Source organism: Hydractinia symbiolongicarpus, chromosome 6 (assembly GCF_029227915.1).
Source record: "Hydractinia symbiolongicarpus strain clone_291-10 chromosome 6, HSymV2.1, whole genome shotgun sequence".
NCBI lineage: Eukaryota > Metazoa > Cnidaria > Hydrozoa > Anthoathecata > Hydractiniidae > Hydractinia > Hydractinia symbiolongicarpus.
This window is the reverse complement of record NC_079880.1, coordinates 22,393,201-22,410,190: the sequence shown is the minus strand read 5'-3', so window position 1 is coordinate 22,410,190 and position 16,990 is coordinate 22,393,201. Positions and strand designations below refer to the sequence as shown.

The following is a 16,990-nucleotide window of genomic DNA, read 5'->3' as shown; positions in this document are numbered from 1 at the left end:
AAAAATAAATTGTTTTCATCACGTCAATAGGGTTTCAAAATGGAAGATTACCTGATTTAACGACTGCACTCCTACTTAATTATTTTCACAAGAAGGTTAATCAAGGACCTATCGAAAGCGTTTGGCGCGATTAGACACTTTATTTTAATGTCAAAATTGAATTCTTACGGCATTACATCTTACATCTAATTTAGTTAGGAAATGTTTTGAAGGATTAACTACAGAAGATTTAAAGATTATTTTACTATGAGAAGTCATTCTGTCTCAACGAAATAATTCTTATCTATTTTTTCATTTGCTCTTGCTGTGGTGATTTCACTTTTTAATTTTTTTTGTAAACATTTTCATTTCTTTTGTTGTTTTGAATATTTGATCATTTATATCGTATTTGTATATTTACTAATTTTACTAATATTTACAGGACTAGTCGTTAACCAGTGAGAAAATCCACGGGGTCGCCCGTCCTTTATATGATATACTTTGTGTTTCCGTAACAGGCCGCGTCTTTCGCAGACAGATAGACAGACGGAATATGGGTATTATTAAAGAGACACATTTTAACAGCAGTAATTTATTACTGACAATGTTTTATCCTGTAAAAATATTCATTATAAATAAATAAATAAATAAATAAATAAATAAATAAATAAATAAATAAATAAATAAATGAATAAATGAATAAATGAATAAATAAATAAATAAATAAGAACATGAACATCTCAAACCATCATGACCATTGTGATCTTCAAATGTTAATCAAGATGCTATTTCAGAATTTTTACTATGGCGAAGATCACAATAGTATGATATGTGCTGAGATGTTAGGTAACCTGATTCCAGTACTGTATTTGAATCACCAATAATGAGATTATCATCAGAGATGTTTCAAACCAATGGAATACTACTAATTGATTTTTCCTTAGTAGATCTTGACTACCGATGACATCCTAATTTATTCTTGTGCATCTGAAAAGCCTGTTATTATGTCCACATCTGTTATCCCAAATTACTAAAATTACCAAAAATTTAAGATTTTAAAGAAAGTCAGGAAAGATTTAACCATAATCTCAAACACGGAAATCTTTTGTAGGCCTTACCATGTGGCTGCACTTAGGCAAATTAATTGTTGTAAATAAAACATGGCAAAATAACATTGTTTAGGATGTGCTCTTCTTCACACGAAAACATTTTTTCACTGTGCACCTGATTTTAAATCGTGTTACTGGTTACGGGCAGTGCATGTCTAAATATTTAGTAAAGTAGTCTTACACAAGTTGGTAAATGGCTGTATGTGTTTTGTGTATGAGCTTGCACCAAGATATGGACAAAGTGTATCAGGCCACAATGTGTGTAAAAATATCATTGTTTTAACAAAAGCTGGCAGAACAATTCTTGGTTGTGCCATCTCAACAAGTGGTCTAAAAATGCACATTAATTCTTGGTTGTGATATTCCAATCCTGCAACACCTTGGTTAAACGTTGATGGAGGTAAATGAATATTTAGCTTAAAGACTTGGCAGGAAGTTATAAGATCAGACTTGATACAGAGGAAGTCGAGTTTAGATCTAACACAGTTTAGATCAGATTGTAAGAGGGTCATTAATATACCCAGTCCAACCCATGCTAGCATGGAAAACGGGCGTTAAAGCGAGAATGATGATGATGATGATGTTAATTGTTGTGATTTTAGCAAATCTTCTAGCTGTCCTGTATGATATGCACTATTCTGGATCTAGCCTAGTGCAGTACCTTAGTATGGTTGGAGAATGAGGCATCCTTGATTTAGTGAACCGGTGTAGTGGCCGTAGACCTATACCTGCTTTGAGTATTGCAAATACAAATAAAATTACAATTTGTGCTCGTTGAGAAGCTCTAATTAGGCAAACTGCATGTCTAGCATCACCATACACAATCATCGTAATTTTTGTGGATTAGTCAGTTTCTTATCAGCTTTGTATATTTTTACTATATTTCTGGCAGTTTTATTTTTTCTAGTTTTAATTAAAGCTTACAAACATCTCCGTAGATCGTTTAAAAATCATGAAAACAGGATCGTAGAAAGCAAAAAGATCTCCGTGGAACGTTTAAAATTCATGAAAACTGGATCGTATAAAACCAAAAGATCGCCATAGATCGTTTAAAAATCATGAAAACAAGATCGTAGAAAGCGAAAAGATCGCCGTAGATCGTTTAAAAATCATGAAAACGGGATTGTATAAATCGAAAAGATCGCCGTAGATTGTGTAGATTGAACCTATGAATATGCAATTTTACTAGTCTTTTCAAAGAAGTCAACCTCGTATATTTTACTTTTTTTATTTCAGGTTTTGTTTAAAGTTTGTATCATTTCTTTTCGTCTTTTAAAAAAATCGTTTAATTCTTTTGTTTCTGGTTTCGTATTGAAATAATTATGCGCAATTACGCCGGTACTTTTGAAGTTCGTTTCAAGATCGTATAGCAATTTTGAACATTTTGAGACGATCCCTAACCCCCTGAGACACACTCAGTATATTTAAAATATCTCCTATGCTCGCCATATTAACCCTAGCAAATATATATATTCTGAAAGCCGAATAAATTATCTCTAGAATGAAGATAAAATATTTTCATAAAAAAATCCAAAAAGTAGGAAAAAAATTATATACAAAAATTCACCCTTTCAGTTCATTTTGTCCAACACTCCCCTCAGTAAAATTTTTGTTTGTTGCTCTAAAAAGCTTTGCTTTTTTTACTCAAAACAACACGTGGTTCCAAAAATATAGCATATTTTGTGTTACAATAGCTGTTTTATGACAGATTTATTTATTTTTAAGCATGATAGATCAATAACTTGATATTTCCTCACTTTCTGCATTAGAAAAACAAAGTTTTGTAGCCAAAGATACAATTGTCGCAACAAACTTGTTTTCGTCCAATTTCGACAAGATGGAGGGGAGTGTTCGACAAAAATATATACCGTTACGAAAATTTTATTTCAAGAAAAAGCAAATCAAAGATCTTTGCTTTTACCTGCAAGAATCATGGTTACACCCACTTAAACGTTATGAATAATTATTAACTCATGAATATTTTATTTAAAATTAAAGGTAAAGTATTTTCGCAGAACTTTGGGTCAATAAAAAAATAAAGAAATAAATTAAAAAGGAATAGATGATAAATAATAATATATTTGTATAGATTATTACAATGTAAATGTTTCCTATGTTATATGTAGAGATACAATATTTTATTCGTTCGGCATAACTCTCTTTAATTATTATACCGATTGAATATATTTAAAGAATTTTAAACTTTGAGCACACTATTTAAAACACTAAAAGATAAAGAAGATTTTTCTTCATTTTATCCCTCTTAACAATCAATATTTTTAATTCTTTTTTAAAAAATATCAGGAAATTATGCCAAAGAATCAAAATTTAAAAAATTTTTTTTTAAAAAAAAAAATGACCCTGAAGGGGGTTACCGTATCCTTAAGGTGGGTTCACATTCATTCATTGTAGTCGTTCGATTAAGGAGAATGCGAAATATTTATTCTTTGCCAGTGACAGAATGCAGTTCACACTAGCAGGAAAAATAAAACTGCACATAAATAAGACATTTATTTTTTAGTTTGGCACCACGAGTTAGTTACTTTACTCTATCTCAGCACATTTCAGCACTTAATATTGTACTCAGTGATAAGACATTCAACGTTTACATTAAATATTGCACACAAAAAGTTAAACTTTTTTTTTTCATCAACTTTGTTCTCATTTTAAAATTCAATACCTCGTGTTAAAATTGTATTTTAAAATCTGATTGGTCGATAAAATCCTATTCACTGTGGTAGTTGAACTTATTCCAACTACTGCGGCAAATGCTAGCAAAAGAGAGAAAATAATGTAGTATACTAAAAATAAATATTGAGGATGTGCAGATTCATGGTCGCTTATTCATGCGATGACGGCGAATGAAGTGTGAACTTGCCATTAATTTAATTTGAAAGATATAAAGTTGTCTAGAACTTGTTTATTTCTTAAGATTTTGGACTTAGAAGTTTCACTAATTATCCATTTCCTTGTGAACAGGTTCTGGATGAGGTATTTCACAGTTTTGTCAAGGCAATGTGAATGTTTTTTTTGACATTCAGTTTAATCAATTGTTTTAATATTATAGGTAAAATGGTGCATATGTGAGATATATGCTAAATGTAAACCTGCACATTAGCTTCCGAAGTGGTGCAAATATAATCAAGTGAGATTTGTCGTTTGCTGGATGATTGTTCTATTGACTGCGCTATTAATCTGCCTAGCCCATGCAGTATGTTGGTCGGTTGGTCTGTTGGTAAGTGTTAGTAGAAAAGTATGTTGTAAGTAGGACATACACCTTGCCCTCATGGTATGTCGCAAGGAGGGAGTTTCCTCGCCTTGTCTACTAATTTCAGTTTTCCGTCTTCCGCAAATGACTGTAGGTTTCTTTTTGACCAATAAGAGACCCAACTATTTAATTTAAAAATAGTATCTGGAACCAGGGTGCACTTCAGGATTTCTTGAATCCCTGTCTCAAAACTATTTTACCTCATGTAAAGTATTTTCTTTGTTTCCTTTTTTAATTTATTTCTTAATTTGTTTTTTAAATTTAGGAACTATTCTGTACTTAACATTGTTTCCATAGTTGGAAACATTTTCTGTTCCACAAAAGACAAACAAATTGAATTCGGAGATTGTTTCTCTTTTCAAAGGGTTTCCATATATGTAAGTTGTTTCCATATGTGACCCTTAAACTGAACAGGTAGCTGAAACCCACCTACAGTACACAGATTCAATCAACAACCACACTCCATCATGAAGTTCTGTGCTTCATGAAGATGTGTGAAAAACTCTCATAAGTATCAGCTGGTTGGAATAATTGAGTTTTGTATGTATATATATTTCTAAAAAGAAATTACTTTGTCACGTAAAAATCATTAGACTAGTGAATTATCTCTAGGGGTTTAATAATTCAAGTACATTTTTTAGTTTTCCAAATTTATTACGAATGCTTTAGTAATTATGAATATGGTACTTTGTGGTTAATTTAGTTTCACAAATTAATCTTCGATGTTTGTATTTAAAACTTAGATTGATTTATACTTACCACAAGTATGCTCTTATGCATTTTTGATCTCTCAGAAGGAGTGCACATTTATTACAGCTGTGTTTAAATTTATTGTTGACACAGGTTTATTTAGAGGATAATCTCTGATATTTTGTTTACAGAGTAAATTTTTTTCTTTTTTTAATTGTCTTTTTGTTTGAAAAGTTTATTGTGGTCAAGTTTATTGGCCTTTTACTATAATAATAATAATAATGCAAATGATAATAATGCGGATGTGCAAAAAACATTTTAATTTGAAAATTTTAATTTGAAAATGTTTCGTGTTTGCAGCTGCATGTAAGTGTGATTTATTTATTTATTTATTTATGTACAAATGTGAGTATCTTAACTTTGTACTGTACATACATTTTCTTGCATGTCTTATCAAGATGGCTAACAGGGATGGAGATTCTGGTGAGATCTTTAAACTTATATTTTTAACAGAACACTGAGACTAAATCAACAAGTTACTTTCAATTTAGTGTATCTTTCATGTTTAAGGATAGTTCATATTGATAAGTTAGTCATTGGCAAAATGTTTTAGAGTTCTAATATAATATAACTTAAGGAATCTTTGTTGTATATTTGTCAACAACTTTGGAACTCTGCAACTAGTGTTGGATTGGTACTGGTAAAATCAATTTGGTGGAATGTCCCTTACAGTATCAGTACTGAATATCTGCTATATTATTCCACATCAACTAACATTGTGCCTTGGCTTTGTTTGGCATAAAAAGTTCAAACAATCTTCAGTTTTTTTGTGCACAAAATAAGGTGTTTTGACATAAATTTTGCATGATAGTTGCATGATAGTTAGATTAATAGTTGCCTTGCTAAATGTTTTAAGAAAATCAGGTTGAGCATTTTCCAGTTTATGGGAAATACTTTACACTTTGATGTGTTGTCTTATATTTTCTCCCTACTTGTCGCAGTCTGTCAGTTATTCGTATGAATGATTGATTTATTTACCAGATGTTTTAAAATTATTTTTTGTCATGTGTTTACAATTATAAATGATTTGTTTTCACTACACACATTTTGCAAAATGGGCAAAATACATTTTTTGTTTCTGCAAATGTTACGTCAACCGTCATTGTAGTTTTGTATATGTTTTTTTGTACTTTCTGTTTACTTTCTTGCAGAAAACAAAAATAAAGCTAATGTAAGTTTTATCAACAAAAAATAAACACAACATTGGTTTATTTTTACTTCCTGTTTTATGAACAAGTAAATAATTTAAGTGCTTTAATACATAAAAGGTTGTGCATACTTGTATTTTTGTGAGTGTAAAATTAGATGTGCTGAAAGATCATGTATGTTTTTTTTATTCTTTTCTGCAAGTTTTGCATGACAAGACAAAGGTGACCTGCATAAGTTGTTTGTTTTTTAAGAGTGGCCATGTATGTTTGATAACAAAGCTAATAATGGCAGTCAGAAAATGTGTGTTTTAAAGTAGATCGGTATGTCAAAACTTAGAGGAATTCTCACTTTCTACTTAGAGGATTTTATATATGATCCAATTACCTTATAAGTAAAACATGTCAGTTTTTACCAGAAGCAGAAAGGTAAACCAAAGTTTACAATAATGTTTTTAACTTGACTGTACATTTTCACGTGTCACCCGCAAATGTAATGGCTTTGTAAATTTTTATTACTTATGCCTACAACATGTTTTAAAAGCTCTTGTTTGTGATTTTCCACTTTTAGAAATATATTAGATGGCTGGAGCTATTCATTACTATTTTATATATTTATTTTGCTTTTTGTTATTTTGTTAAGACTTGGCAGGTTATAAGGACAGACTTGATACAGAGGAAGTTGAGTTTAGATCTAACACAGTCTAGATCAGATTGGAAGAGGGTCATTAATATACCCTGTCCAACCCATGCTAGCATGGAAAACGAACGTTAAGCCGAGAATGATGATGATGATGATTTAAAAAATAATGTGATGATTTAAAAAAGAAGAAGTGCTGTTCATTTAAATCAAGGAGATTTTGGCAAAAACACTTGAATCAGCGAGTTAAGGAATATGATAATAATTAAAAACAAGTATGCTTATAAGTAGTTGTTTTTCTGTTTTATTTTTGTTTTTAAATACAACAACCTTCCAGACACAGCTTTCACTGCAAAAAGAAGATAAGCTACGTATTAATTCCATAATTTATTTTTTGCTTTTCTATTTTTTAAAATATATATTTACTTTCACCTTTTTCTTCTTTTTGTTGTTGTTGCTGTTATTGATTTTGTTTTTGTTTTTGTTGCTGTTGTTGATTTTGTTTTTGTTGTTTTGTTGATTTTGCACTAGAAAATCCTTTTGTAACGATGCTTCATTCATTAAAATAATAAGTGTCTCTGTGCAGGGTTTTTATTTGAAATGTGAAAGTAATTCAAACTCGTGTGGCAGAATCACAGATACATATGCACAAAGAGATGTTTAAAGAGAAAGTTTTGTCTAACATTTTAACTAAAAATTCACCTAAATTTCTTTTCACGGTTCCTTTTATATGGAAAAAGAAACTCATGTGCCAAAAAGAATCTAGTATGAACCTCTGGTAATGGATTTGATAAGAAATAATTAATGTGCCGGCTGCTAACAATTTAAATTCAGGAAATAGTATGTGTATATGTTTTGACAGTTAGAGAAATCTTTATTTAAAAGTTCCTGATTGTAATAACACTTTTCTCAATTTTTTAATAAGAAAAAAAAGTAAGCAATAACATATGGTAATTTTTCACCAGAGTAGGCTTTAGTATTTTTTAGTTTTTTATTGTTGTATAGTGTCTATGGAGAAAACATATAAAGTGTTTTTTGTTTTAAATTAGACAACTTTTTCAGCAAATGTGTTCCCTTAACTTAATCTAATTAATTTCAGTCTGAAAAATATGAAGATGTTCAACTGTGCTTGTAGTGTTTTCTGGTTGTATCACTCACAACCAAATTTTTTGGGAGAGCATCTACGAAACCATCAGATAGACTGCACCTCTGAATAACGTGTAGCTTTTTAAGAAAAAGTTTTATTAAGTGTTGTTTTGGCTTACCTGCATTGTTATACTAAATTGACTTCCAGTGAGCTTACTTTGAATTTTTAAATAAATGGCAAAGCTTACATAAAAGCCACATCACATAGACCTTAAAATTAGCTTAAAATTGATAAAATCAACTTAAACGTACAATATATACTGTAAAATACAATTATTAAATGTCGTTCTATTTCTAGAAATAAACATATTAAAAACCAAAATGTGTTAACTAAAAAGTTAGTAGTGTGATATGGAAAACATCTTAATATGGCTGTTCATGTCTCTTGTCATTTTTGTATCTGCTAAATTTTACGAGATGGATACCCGTGGAAGGATTAACGGGCAAATTATGATAGGAAGTTTGGCCATGGTGCACGATTCTCATGGTATTAATAATGTGAATTGCAACTTAACCAAAATTAATCCCCATGGAATCCAACGTGTGGAAGCTATGAGGTATGCGGTTAGTCAGGTAATTATTATTAATTATTAGGATTCGACAGGTGTGTGAAACAGCTTGGAAAATGAGGAATCATTTTGATCATGGGCCCTTGAAAAGTTTAGTTCTTTCTTTCGTAAATATTTTTAACACTTTTTTTAGAACTTAATTATTATTGTTTTTCTTTATGGGTAAGGCCATTGATACTGGAAAATTTGTTATTTGAGTGCATACGATTTAGCATCAAAATCAATATTATTTTCTACTAAGACAGAATAGTGATACAGGCTGATTCTAAAATTTATTTAGACTTCGGTTTATTTTTATATGTATTTATTATTCTTTGTTTTAAAATAGGTAATAAAAAAGGCTGAAATTTGAATGTATGCTTAACCTGAAAAAGAAAGTGTTGACCTGAATTTTGCTACAAAAAAACAAGGAGACAGTTCCAACTAAATCCTAAAATTAAAACATTTTGTGCCTAATAACGGTCAAATACAGAGGTACTTTTACTAAATTGGGAAATTCAATGAATTGGTCAACAATTTGAAATTTTCAGAGACATTGAAGCAAAATCAGTTTTTATCTTCTTGGCAAGATAATACACAACTTCAGTTTACATGTATTTCTTTGTAAATAGTGTGAAATAAGAGGGACATTTATCCACCAAATTGTGTAGATTGACTGCGTGGTTGGTTTCATAATGTAAGAATTATCATGACAGGAAGCTTCAAAGCAAAACTTATCTTACATGTTATTTTCAGATCAACAAAAACAACTCCCTGTTACCTGGATTGACGTTTGGTTTGGAGGTTCGTGATACGTGTGGTTCAGAAACAAGAGCATTAGACGAGTCATTACACTTTATTGATCGTGTTTCTGTATGTGAAAACAATACAAAACGAGATGTAATGTTTGGTGTTGTGGGACCGAGTACAAGTTTGATAACAGCTGAGGTTGCAAATTTGTTGCGTCTGTTCCGGATTCCTCTGGTATGGTTTGTTTGTACTTATTATATTACTAAGACAGGTGGCCTTGTAGTAGAGCGTTCGCTTCCAGTGCGGGAGGTCTTGGGCTCAAACCCCAGCTAAGTCATAGCAGATACTATAAAAGTGTAAATCTATCCTTTCTGCTTAACACTCAGCATGTCTAGTAAAGCGATTACTGTGCTTGCACAACTTTCGTTGCTTAAATGGAGCTGTATATGGGCTAGGACCCTCTTCTCAGGACCCTCGTTGATAGCAGTACAAATAGAAACTGAGAGGCTATCCTGGGTAAATAATAAATAATAATAATAATAATAATAATAATAATAATAATAATAATAATAATAATAATAATAATAATAATAATAATAATAATAATAATAATAATTACTTTATTAAGCCTACGCAATTCTGCTTGAAGAATATTTTATTCAAACCTTATATAAACTGATTGCGATTTATTTGGGAATAAGAAAACATATACTAGAAAACAACACTGCAAAACTTTTTTAAGATCTTTGAATTCTATGTAGGAATTGAACGGTACTAGTACATTACGCAGGGCGAGGGATTTAGAGGAATTGGTCTGAATACTTTAGGGGCAGAAACTTTCGCGGGCATTAACTTTCGCGTGTCAAAAAAAAAAGCGAAATATTTGACAAAAACTTTTACGTTTGCCGATCCTCGAAACAAATTTCACGGAAAGAACTTTCGCGAATTCAAAATAAGGTTCATATTCGCGTGAAAAAACTTTCGCGAATGGGTTAAATCCAAGAAAAAAATTTATTCGTTGAATCACATCTCGGGTATTTACCGTAATCAAAAATGTATAAAATTTACAAGGTTAGGCTAAGTAAATTTAATTATCTCCCTCTTCCCATTCTGAGTCAGTTTCGTCTTCACTTTCTTGTATCTTGCTTCCACATAACACTTCAAATTTCTCAACTGTGACATCACAGATTGCTAAGAGATGGCTATCATCAGATTGCCCAACATCATTACTCAGCATCGGATCGAAAATGAACAAAAAACGCAAAAAACGCGAAAGTTAATGCCCGCGAAAGTTTCTGCCCCTAAAGTAATTATGCGGGGTTAATGCCAGTTTTTGAAAGCCTTAAAATGTCGTAAAAATTACAGTAAAAAACTTTCGGATAGCATATCAAGAAAAGTGAAAAAACTTTGAAATCCTCGAATTTGTTAAAACAAGATGTGGCAGAAATGCTGATGTATAGACTTGGGTTCACTTAAGCTTTGTAAGTGTCGTACGTTTTCTTTGTAAGTGTCGTACTTTCTCTTTGTAAGTGTCGTACGTTCTTTCTGTAGGTGTCGTACGTTGTTGTACGTTCTTCTTGAAGGTGTCGTACATTTTTTTCGTGGGTGTCGTGTCGTACGTTCTTTTTGTAGATTTGGTACGTTTTCTTTGTAAGTGTCGTACGTTTTCTTTGTAGGTGTCGTACGCTGCTACTAGCATCGAATTGAGTGACAAGACCAAATACGATTTTCTCTTACGGACTGTACCCCCTGATTCATTCCAAGCAGATGCTATGGCAGATTTTATTGACAACGAGCTTGCGTGGAAATCAGTTTTTGTATTATATTCAACAGGTAGTTACGGAGAATACGGTTACGAAGCATTCAAAATCGCCACCGAGAAGGAGAATGTAAAAACGTGCATAGCCGATCAAGTCAAAATACCCACCACAACAAATACGACTGATATGCGGAAACTTTTGCATCGATTTCGTAGTGCTAAATCAAACAACAAAGCTATCGTTCGTGGAATTGTCTGCTATTGTGAGTTGCATGATATTCAAACGCTCATAAATGCTGCAGATAGTGATCCGGCGTTTAGTGATTTTAGATTTATCGGAGGTGATACTTTTGTGCTGGGACCAAAATCGAACAAATCCATTATTTTCTCTCTCCATTATAACGTGACCGATTTGAAAGATTTTAACGAGAACTGGTACAGCAAATTGAATCCGAGTAACGTCAATGCTACAGAAAATCCTTGGTTTGAAGATTTCTGGATGGAGCGTTGTAATGGTAGCGAAGCGAATTGTTCTCTCTGCGAACACAGCCTCACTGCTGGTGTAGTTTGTCCTAGAGACGACAAAGTAGCGTACACTATAGACGCTGTGTATTCGTTCGCGCACGCTATCCATAATGCATTGCAGGATTATAATGGCAGCGTGGACGAGCTAACGAAATTTGTAAATCGAAAGGATGATAAATTTTTTAAGAATTATTTAAAAAAAGTTGACTTCCAAGGTTCGTCTGGTCGTGTGCAATTTAATGACTCGATTGTCTGGGGATCTTATGATATAAACCAGTTTGACGAAGAAGGTAAACTGAGACTAATTGGCACATGGGACTGGGAAGGTCTTCGTGCTATCTCGCGAGTGGATAGGAATCGGTTTTACGTTGGTGATAGCTCGTGTAAACCAGAATGCAAATCGGAAGAACGGAGAGTACCGTTTAAAAATTGCTGCTGGGCTTGTGAAAGATGTAAGCCCAACGATTACATCGAGTCAAAAACCAACTGCATGCCGTGTGGCCGTGGTAAAAAACCGAACGCATCGTACACCGGTTGTTACGATCTGAAGGTTATTCACATTAGTTTGTCGTGGAAAGTCGTTCTTTGCATTATAGCTACGTGTGGTGTTGCTGCTACGTTATTTACAATCAAGACGTTTATCTCGCACAACGATACACCGCTGGTGAAAGGTTCTGGTCGGGAGCTGAGTTACGTGTTATTGTTCGGCATACTAATGCTGTTTTGTATCCCGTTCTTGTTGTTGGCCGATCCGCGCAGGACTATATGCGGGATTGCTCGATTCAGTGTCGGCTTAATGTTGTGTGTTTGCTATAGCGCGTTGCTAATCAAAACCAATCGAATTGCGAGGATTTTCTCAGGGCGACAGAATTTATTGTTTTTGACACCCAACTGGCAATTACTGCTTGCAACGTTTTTGTTAATGCCGCAGATTTTAATCGGCGCAATTGGTTTAATCGAACACCCGCCCATTTTTTCGATCGATTATTCGTTCCCTACTTATGGCGTGAAAAAATGTAATTCGGAGACGCCCGACCTTATCGTTTCAATCTCCTACAACCTCGTTTTGGTTTTTCTCACCACGTATTACGCGTTCCGCACCCGAAAAGTTCCCGCCAATTTCAATGAGGCGCGGTTTATCGGATTTGTTATGTATACCACGTGTGTGTTATGGCTGGCGTTTTTGCCGGTATTTTACGGAACAAGCTCAGAGTACAAGACGATATTTATTATCCTAAACTTGACAATGAACGCTGCGACGCTTCTGATTGGTCTATTCGGTATTAAGCTGTATATTATACTACTGCGACCAGATAAAAACTCACGTACAAATTCAAAGCTGAGATCTATAACGTTCTGTTCGGAAGGAAACTATTCGTCCGGTGTATTAAATTTGGATAGTACGGTTGCGCTAGAAGGTTAGTTTTTTATTGTTTATACTGTCGCTACACACTTTTTGATATTCCTAAAGTAAGAATAATTGATAATCGCGAAATTCAAAATTGTTTCCGTATTCGCGAAAATAAATCTTCGCAGAATTACTGGAAATTATTTGCTCGCTAAAATTGTCTTGTATATGTTTTTTTTTCGCAGTTGATCTGCCGTATATTGTGAAATTCAATTTTTTGAAATGCCCTTTTGTATGAGAAAAAAATGCGCGTGAAAAAATCTCCTAAAACTACTTTATCGGCCTTAAAGAAACTGAGTCTTTGTCATCCTCTGAGTTATTTTTTTCTCCTGCTGCTTCGAAGCTTTATTTGCATCGGTTCATTTACACTGAAGGAACATGCTGGCACTGAGCTTAAAGATTCTCTAGGTCTCGATAACACAAACTTTATCTGCTTTCTTAAATTTTCCAACAGACGTAAAGTTAATCATACTGCGCTATTTTTAAGGCTGATCACGACTTGTTGAAATACAACTTCGTTCCCAGGCTACATTTTCGCTCTTTTGATATCCGACGGCGCGAAGAAATGATTCGCGCCGTCTCGGATATAAAAAAGCGAAAAATTGGCCTGAGAACGAGGTTGGTTGAAATAGTTACCGCACAAGAAAATTTATATGAGAAATATTTTTCCCTGGCAGGAAAATTTAATTCATATCAGCCGCCATCTTGAATGCATTGTTTTTCACAATTTCCTCCAATGTTTATACACTGATGTATTTCTCGCATTTTTATTGGCTGTAAAAAGTTTTTTCAAGTTTTTTCAAACTTTTGGAATTCCGTCCAATCCATGAAAAATTTTCGGATAATGCTGTAAACTTATTTTCATGCGCATGCCCATGTTGGAAATTTTTCTTGCACGTGAAGTATTTCAACAAGTAGAGATCAACCTTAACAATGACGTGAAGGATTGTAAAATGAACTCTACACTCAAGAAGAAAATAAATATGCACTGAAAATAAATATTCTGTATTCCTTATTCTGCAAAATGCTTATTAGCCTTGTGTTATGGAAGATTTTACTGACTCTCCGATGGTTTAGCGCACAGAATTCTCGTTATTATTGTTGCACCAATTTTACTCAGAATGCCATTTTAAAATCGTTCCTTCTTTTCGGTTTAGCCAAGATGGAGAGTGTTTCTTCACAAAATGGTCTAACTGTACGATACACCAAATCCACCACCGAAGCTTCTCTTGTTCTAGAAGGTGAAGAAACGCAAACTCCTGCGGAGGAGAGTAGTATTCATGACGACGTATTTACTAATGAGAATACAAACGAAAAAAGCGGAGAGCTTCATGTAAATTATATTCCACAACAAAACAATTTCCATAGAGCCCTTCGTCACACGCTAACTTTGTAGTTGAGAATGTGTTCATATGTGATCTACGGAGAAGTACAATTGTTATGCGTTCTCTGTACGCTCCCTTTTTGGTCAGGAAAGACGAATTAGATACTGGCGTTGTAATAGATGTTACGAAAACACGCTGTGGTGGAGTAGTGAAACCATCCTCGTCACCAGACCTCTTAATGTTATCAAAGAGCTCTGGGGACGAGAATGCAGTAGAACAGTCCATATTCCTGTTTTGTTCTTATATCTGATTTAGACGATGCAAATTTTATAGACGTGTTATTTGCGTGTGTGTCGTGATTCACACTAGCATGAATTTTATAAAGAGATGTGTTTATACAAATGTTAGATGTGACAGATATGTTTATAGAAAATACTTGGCGATAATACAGATGAAGTCATAATTTTATAAATAGCTCATTATTTTTATTTTTTACAATCTGATAATATTATCACCTCTCATAGTTTATAAATTTTATTTTTATTTTTGCAGAATTTGGGAGTTCGTCCTTAATTTAATTTAATTTCGTTTGTCTGTAGCACGACTTCTTTTCTGGCAACACACAGAATACGAATACTAAAGAAATAAGTCGAATTGTCAGAAAGACTTAAAATATCATTTTTTTTTAAGATCACGAGGCTTAAATTGAAAAGTATGATTCTTATGTAAAAAAGTGTGTAGTGTCGTCATGAGTAACTAAACGTCAAAAAACAAACGTCAAAAACAAACGACAAAAAACAAACGTCAAAAGAAAATGTCAAAAAACTAACGTCAAAAAAAAAACGTCAAAAACAAGCGTCAAGTATTACAATTGCTTTTAAATTTTACTTCTCCCGCTTTAACCCAAAACTCAAAATCGAAAATTATTTGGATGACCGATTTGAAATCACATCATCTATATAAATTTGACTTTTGTCGAATATTTTTTGATACGTGAGTGGTTTATTACTCCCATCTTACGTGGGCGGTGGAAAACAGGGCGTTCAGGTAATTGGGTCGCGAATAATTATTGTATATACATATAGCTTCTCCATAACATTTTTTTTGGTAGTAGCAATTTTTAATCTTTTAAATATTAAGAACTTAATTGTTGTAGAATTTTAGTTAAATTTTAGTTAAAGAGAAATTTGATAATTTTGTAAAAAGTGTAATGTATATATTTTTTTCATTCTGTATATTCGGATAAAATTTTATAATTCTACGTTTCCAATTTAGCTATGATTACACCAGAATTTTTTTTGTCCACTATTTTTATTATTTGGTTTTGGTTTGCTAGCTACACCAGAAAGTGAAACATCTACACGAAAGTTCAAAGTGGATTTTTTTTGGTATACTATTATTATCTTGTTCTTTTTCTTTCTTTTTTTAATGTGATAAAATAAAATTTAGATAAAATAATATTTAAAGAAATTGGAGACATATTTTTTTTAAGAGATAAAAATGCATGAAAATTATAGTTCTAAAAGTCCTTTTCATATCACCCCCCCCCCCCCCCCCCCCTCCATTCAAAGGTGGACCATGCAGAATAATTATCTGTTAAATCATACTCAGAGTGATTCTGTCACGTCAAATTCAGAGTGATTCTGTCCAGGCTATAGTTTATTACGTCATCGATCCAAATGTTTACTTTTGTACCGACGTCTTTAAATAGAGTTCTATTCAGAGGGACCAATAATGAAAGGAATATCTCTCGAAAACGAACGTAAACAGCTTATTTTATTGCTTTAATATTGAATTTAACAGTCCCGTAGGAAAGGATGGGGGAGGGGGAAAGGGGTGTCTTAGTCCTTCCTCAATAGTTTTTTGTAATTGAACATATAAAAAGCAATATTAGTACCTTCCCTTTTGCTTTTTCTGTCAATCGAGAGGTGCTAATTTGCGAAATCTTCCCCTCAACCCAAACATAGTAGATCTTTGCAGAAACACCAAATTTAAACCCCCAAGAAGCTCCCTCATCTACGAAAGAGTTTAGTGTAGAGAGACTCTAACACTTGTTTCAATTTGTTTCGTTTAGAAGTTATATTTCTTTGTTTGTTTTTTCAGAGCAGAGCATATATTTTGCAAAATATAAATTTCTATGGTTATATACATATTTTTTTGTAATAGCAAGAAACAATTTAAAGCCTTGTTTACACAGAGTGTTTTTATCGTAATTTTCCCTAGCCAAAAACTGAACGTATCGCCCATACACAAACATAAGAATACTTAGCATTGGAAAGCAAAGCGGTGCATATATTATGTGAGTATATATAAGCATGTATAAGCATATATAAGGAATATATATCTGTAAGTATAAGCATTAATAACGTGTATTTTATGTGAGTGTATATAAGACGTATATACATGACGTACACCTTTTTTTATAAGAACCGGTAAAATTTAAGGCTGGCTGCTCTTATTTTGCTCCTTTTTCAGCATGATTTGTTTATATATTGTGTTTAATAGTAAGAAAACAACTTTTGAATTCGGCCTTGTTTTGTTCTTATTTACGGAAATTTTTTTCTCAAATTTCTTCGCACTTTTATCAGAAACTGTGTTTATCTGAAAATAGGTGTTTTTATTGCTCAACAATTTAAGG

At 32.8% G+C, this 16,990-nt stretch overlaps 1 protein-coding gene across 1 annotated transcript; it reads left to right on the top strand.

Moving 5' to 3' along the window:
• Positions 1–8,316: 8,316 nt before the first annotated feature.
• On the top strand, positions 8,317–16,544 carry LOC130647611 (metabotropic glutamate receptor 3-like). The gene is made up of 4 exons (XM_057453533.1): positions 8,317–8,610; positions 9,342–9,569; positions 11,012–13,037; positions 14,185–16,544. Exons 1-4 carry the CDS (start codon positions 8,389–8,391, stop codon positions 14,421–14,423), a joined length of 2,715 nt encoding a protein of 904 aa, XP_057309516.1. The 5' UTR covers positions 8,317–8,388; the 3' UTR covers positions 14,424–16,544.
• Positions 16,545–16,990: the final 446 nt, after the last annotated feature.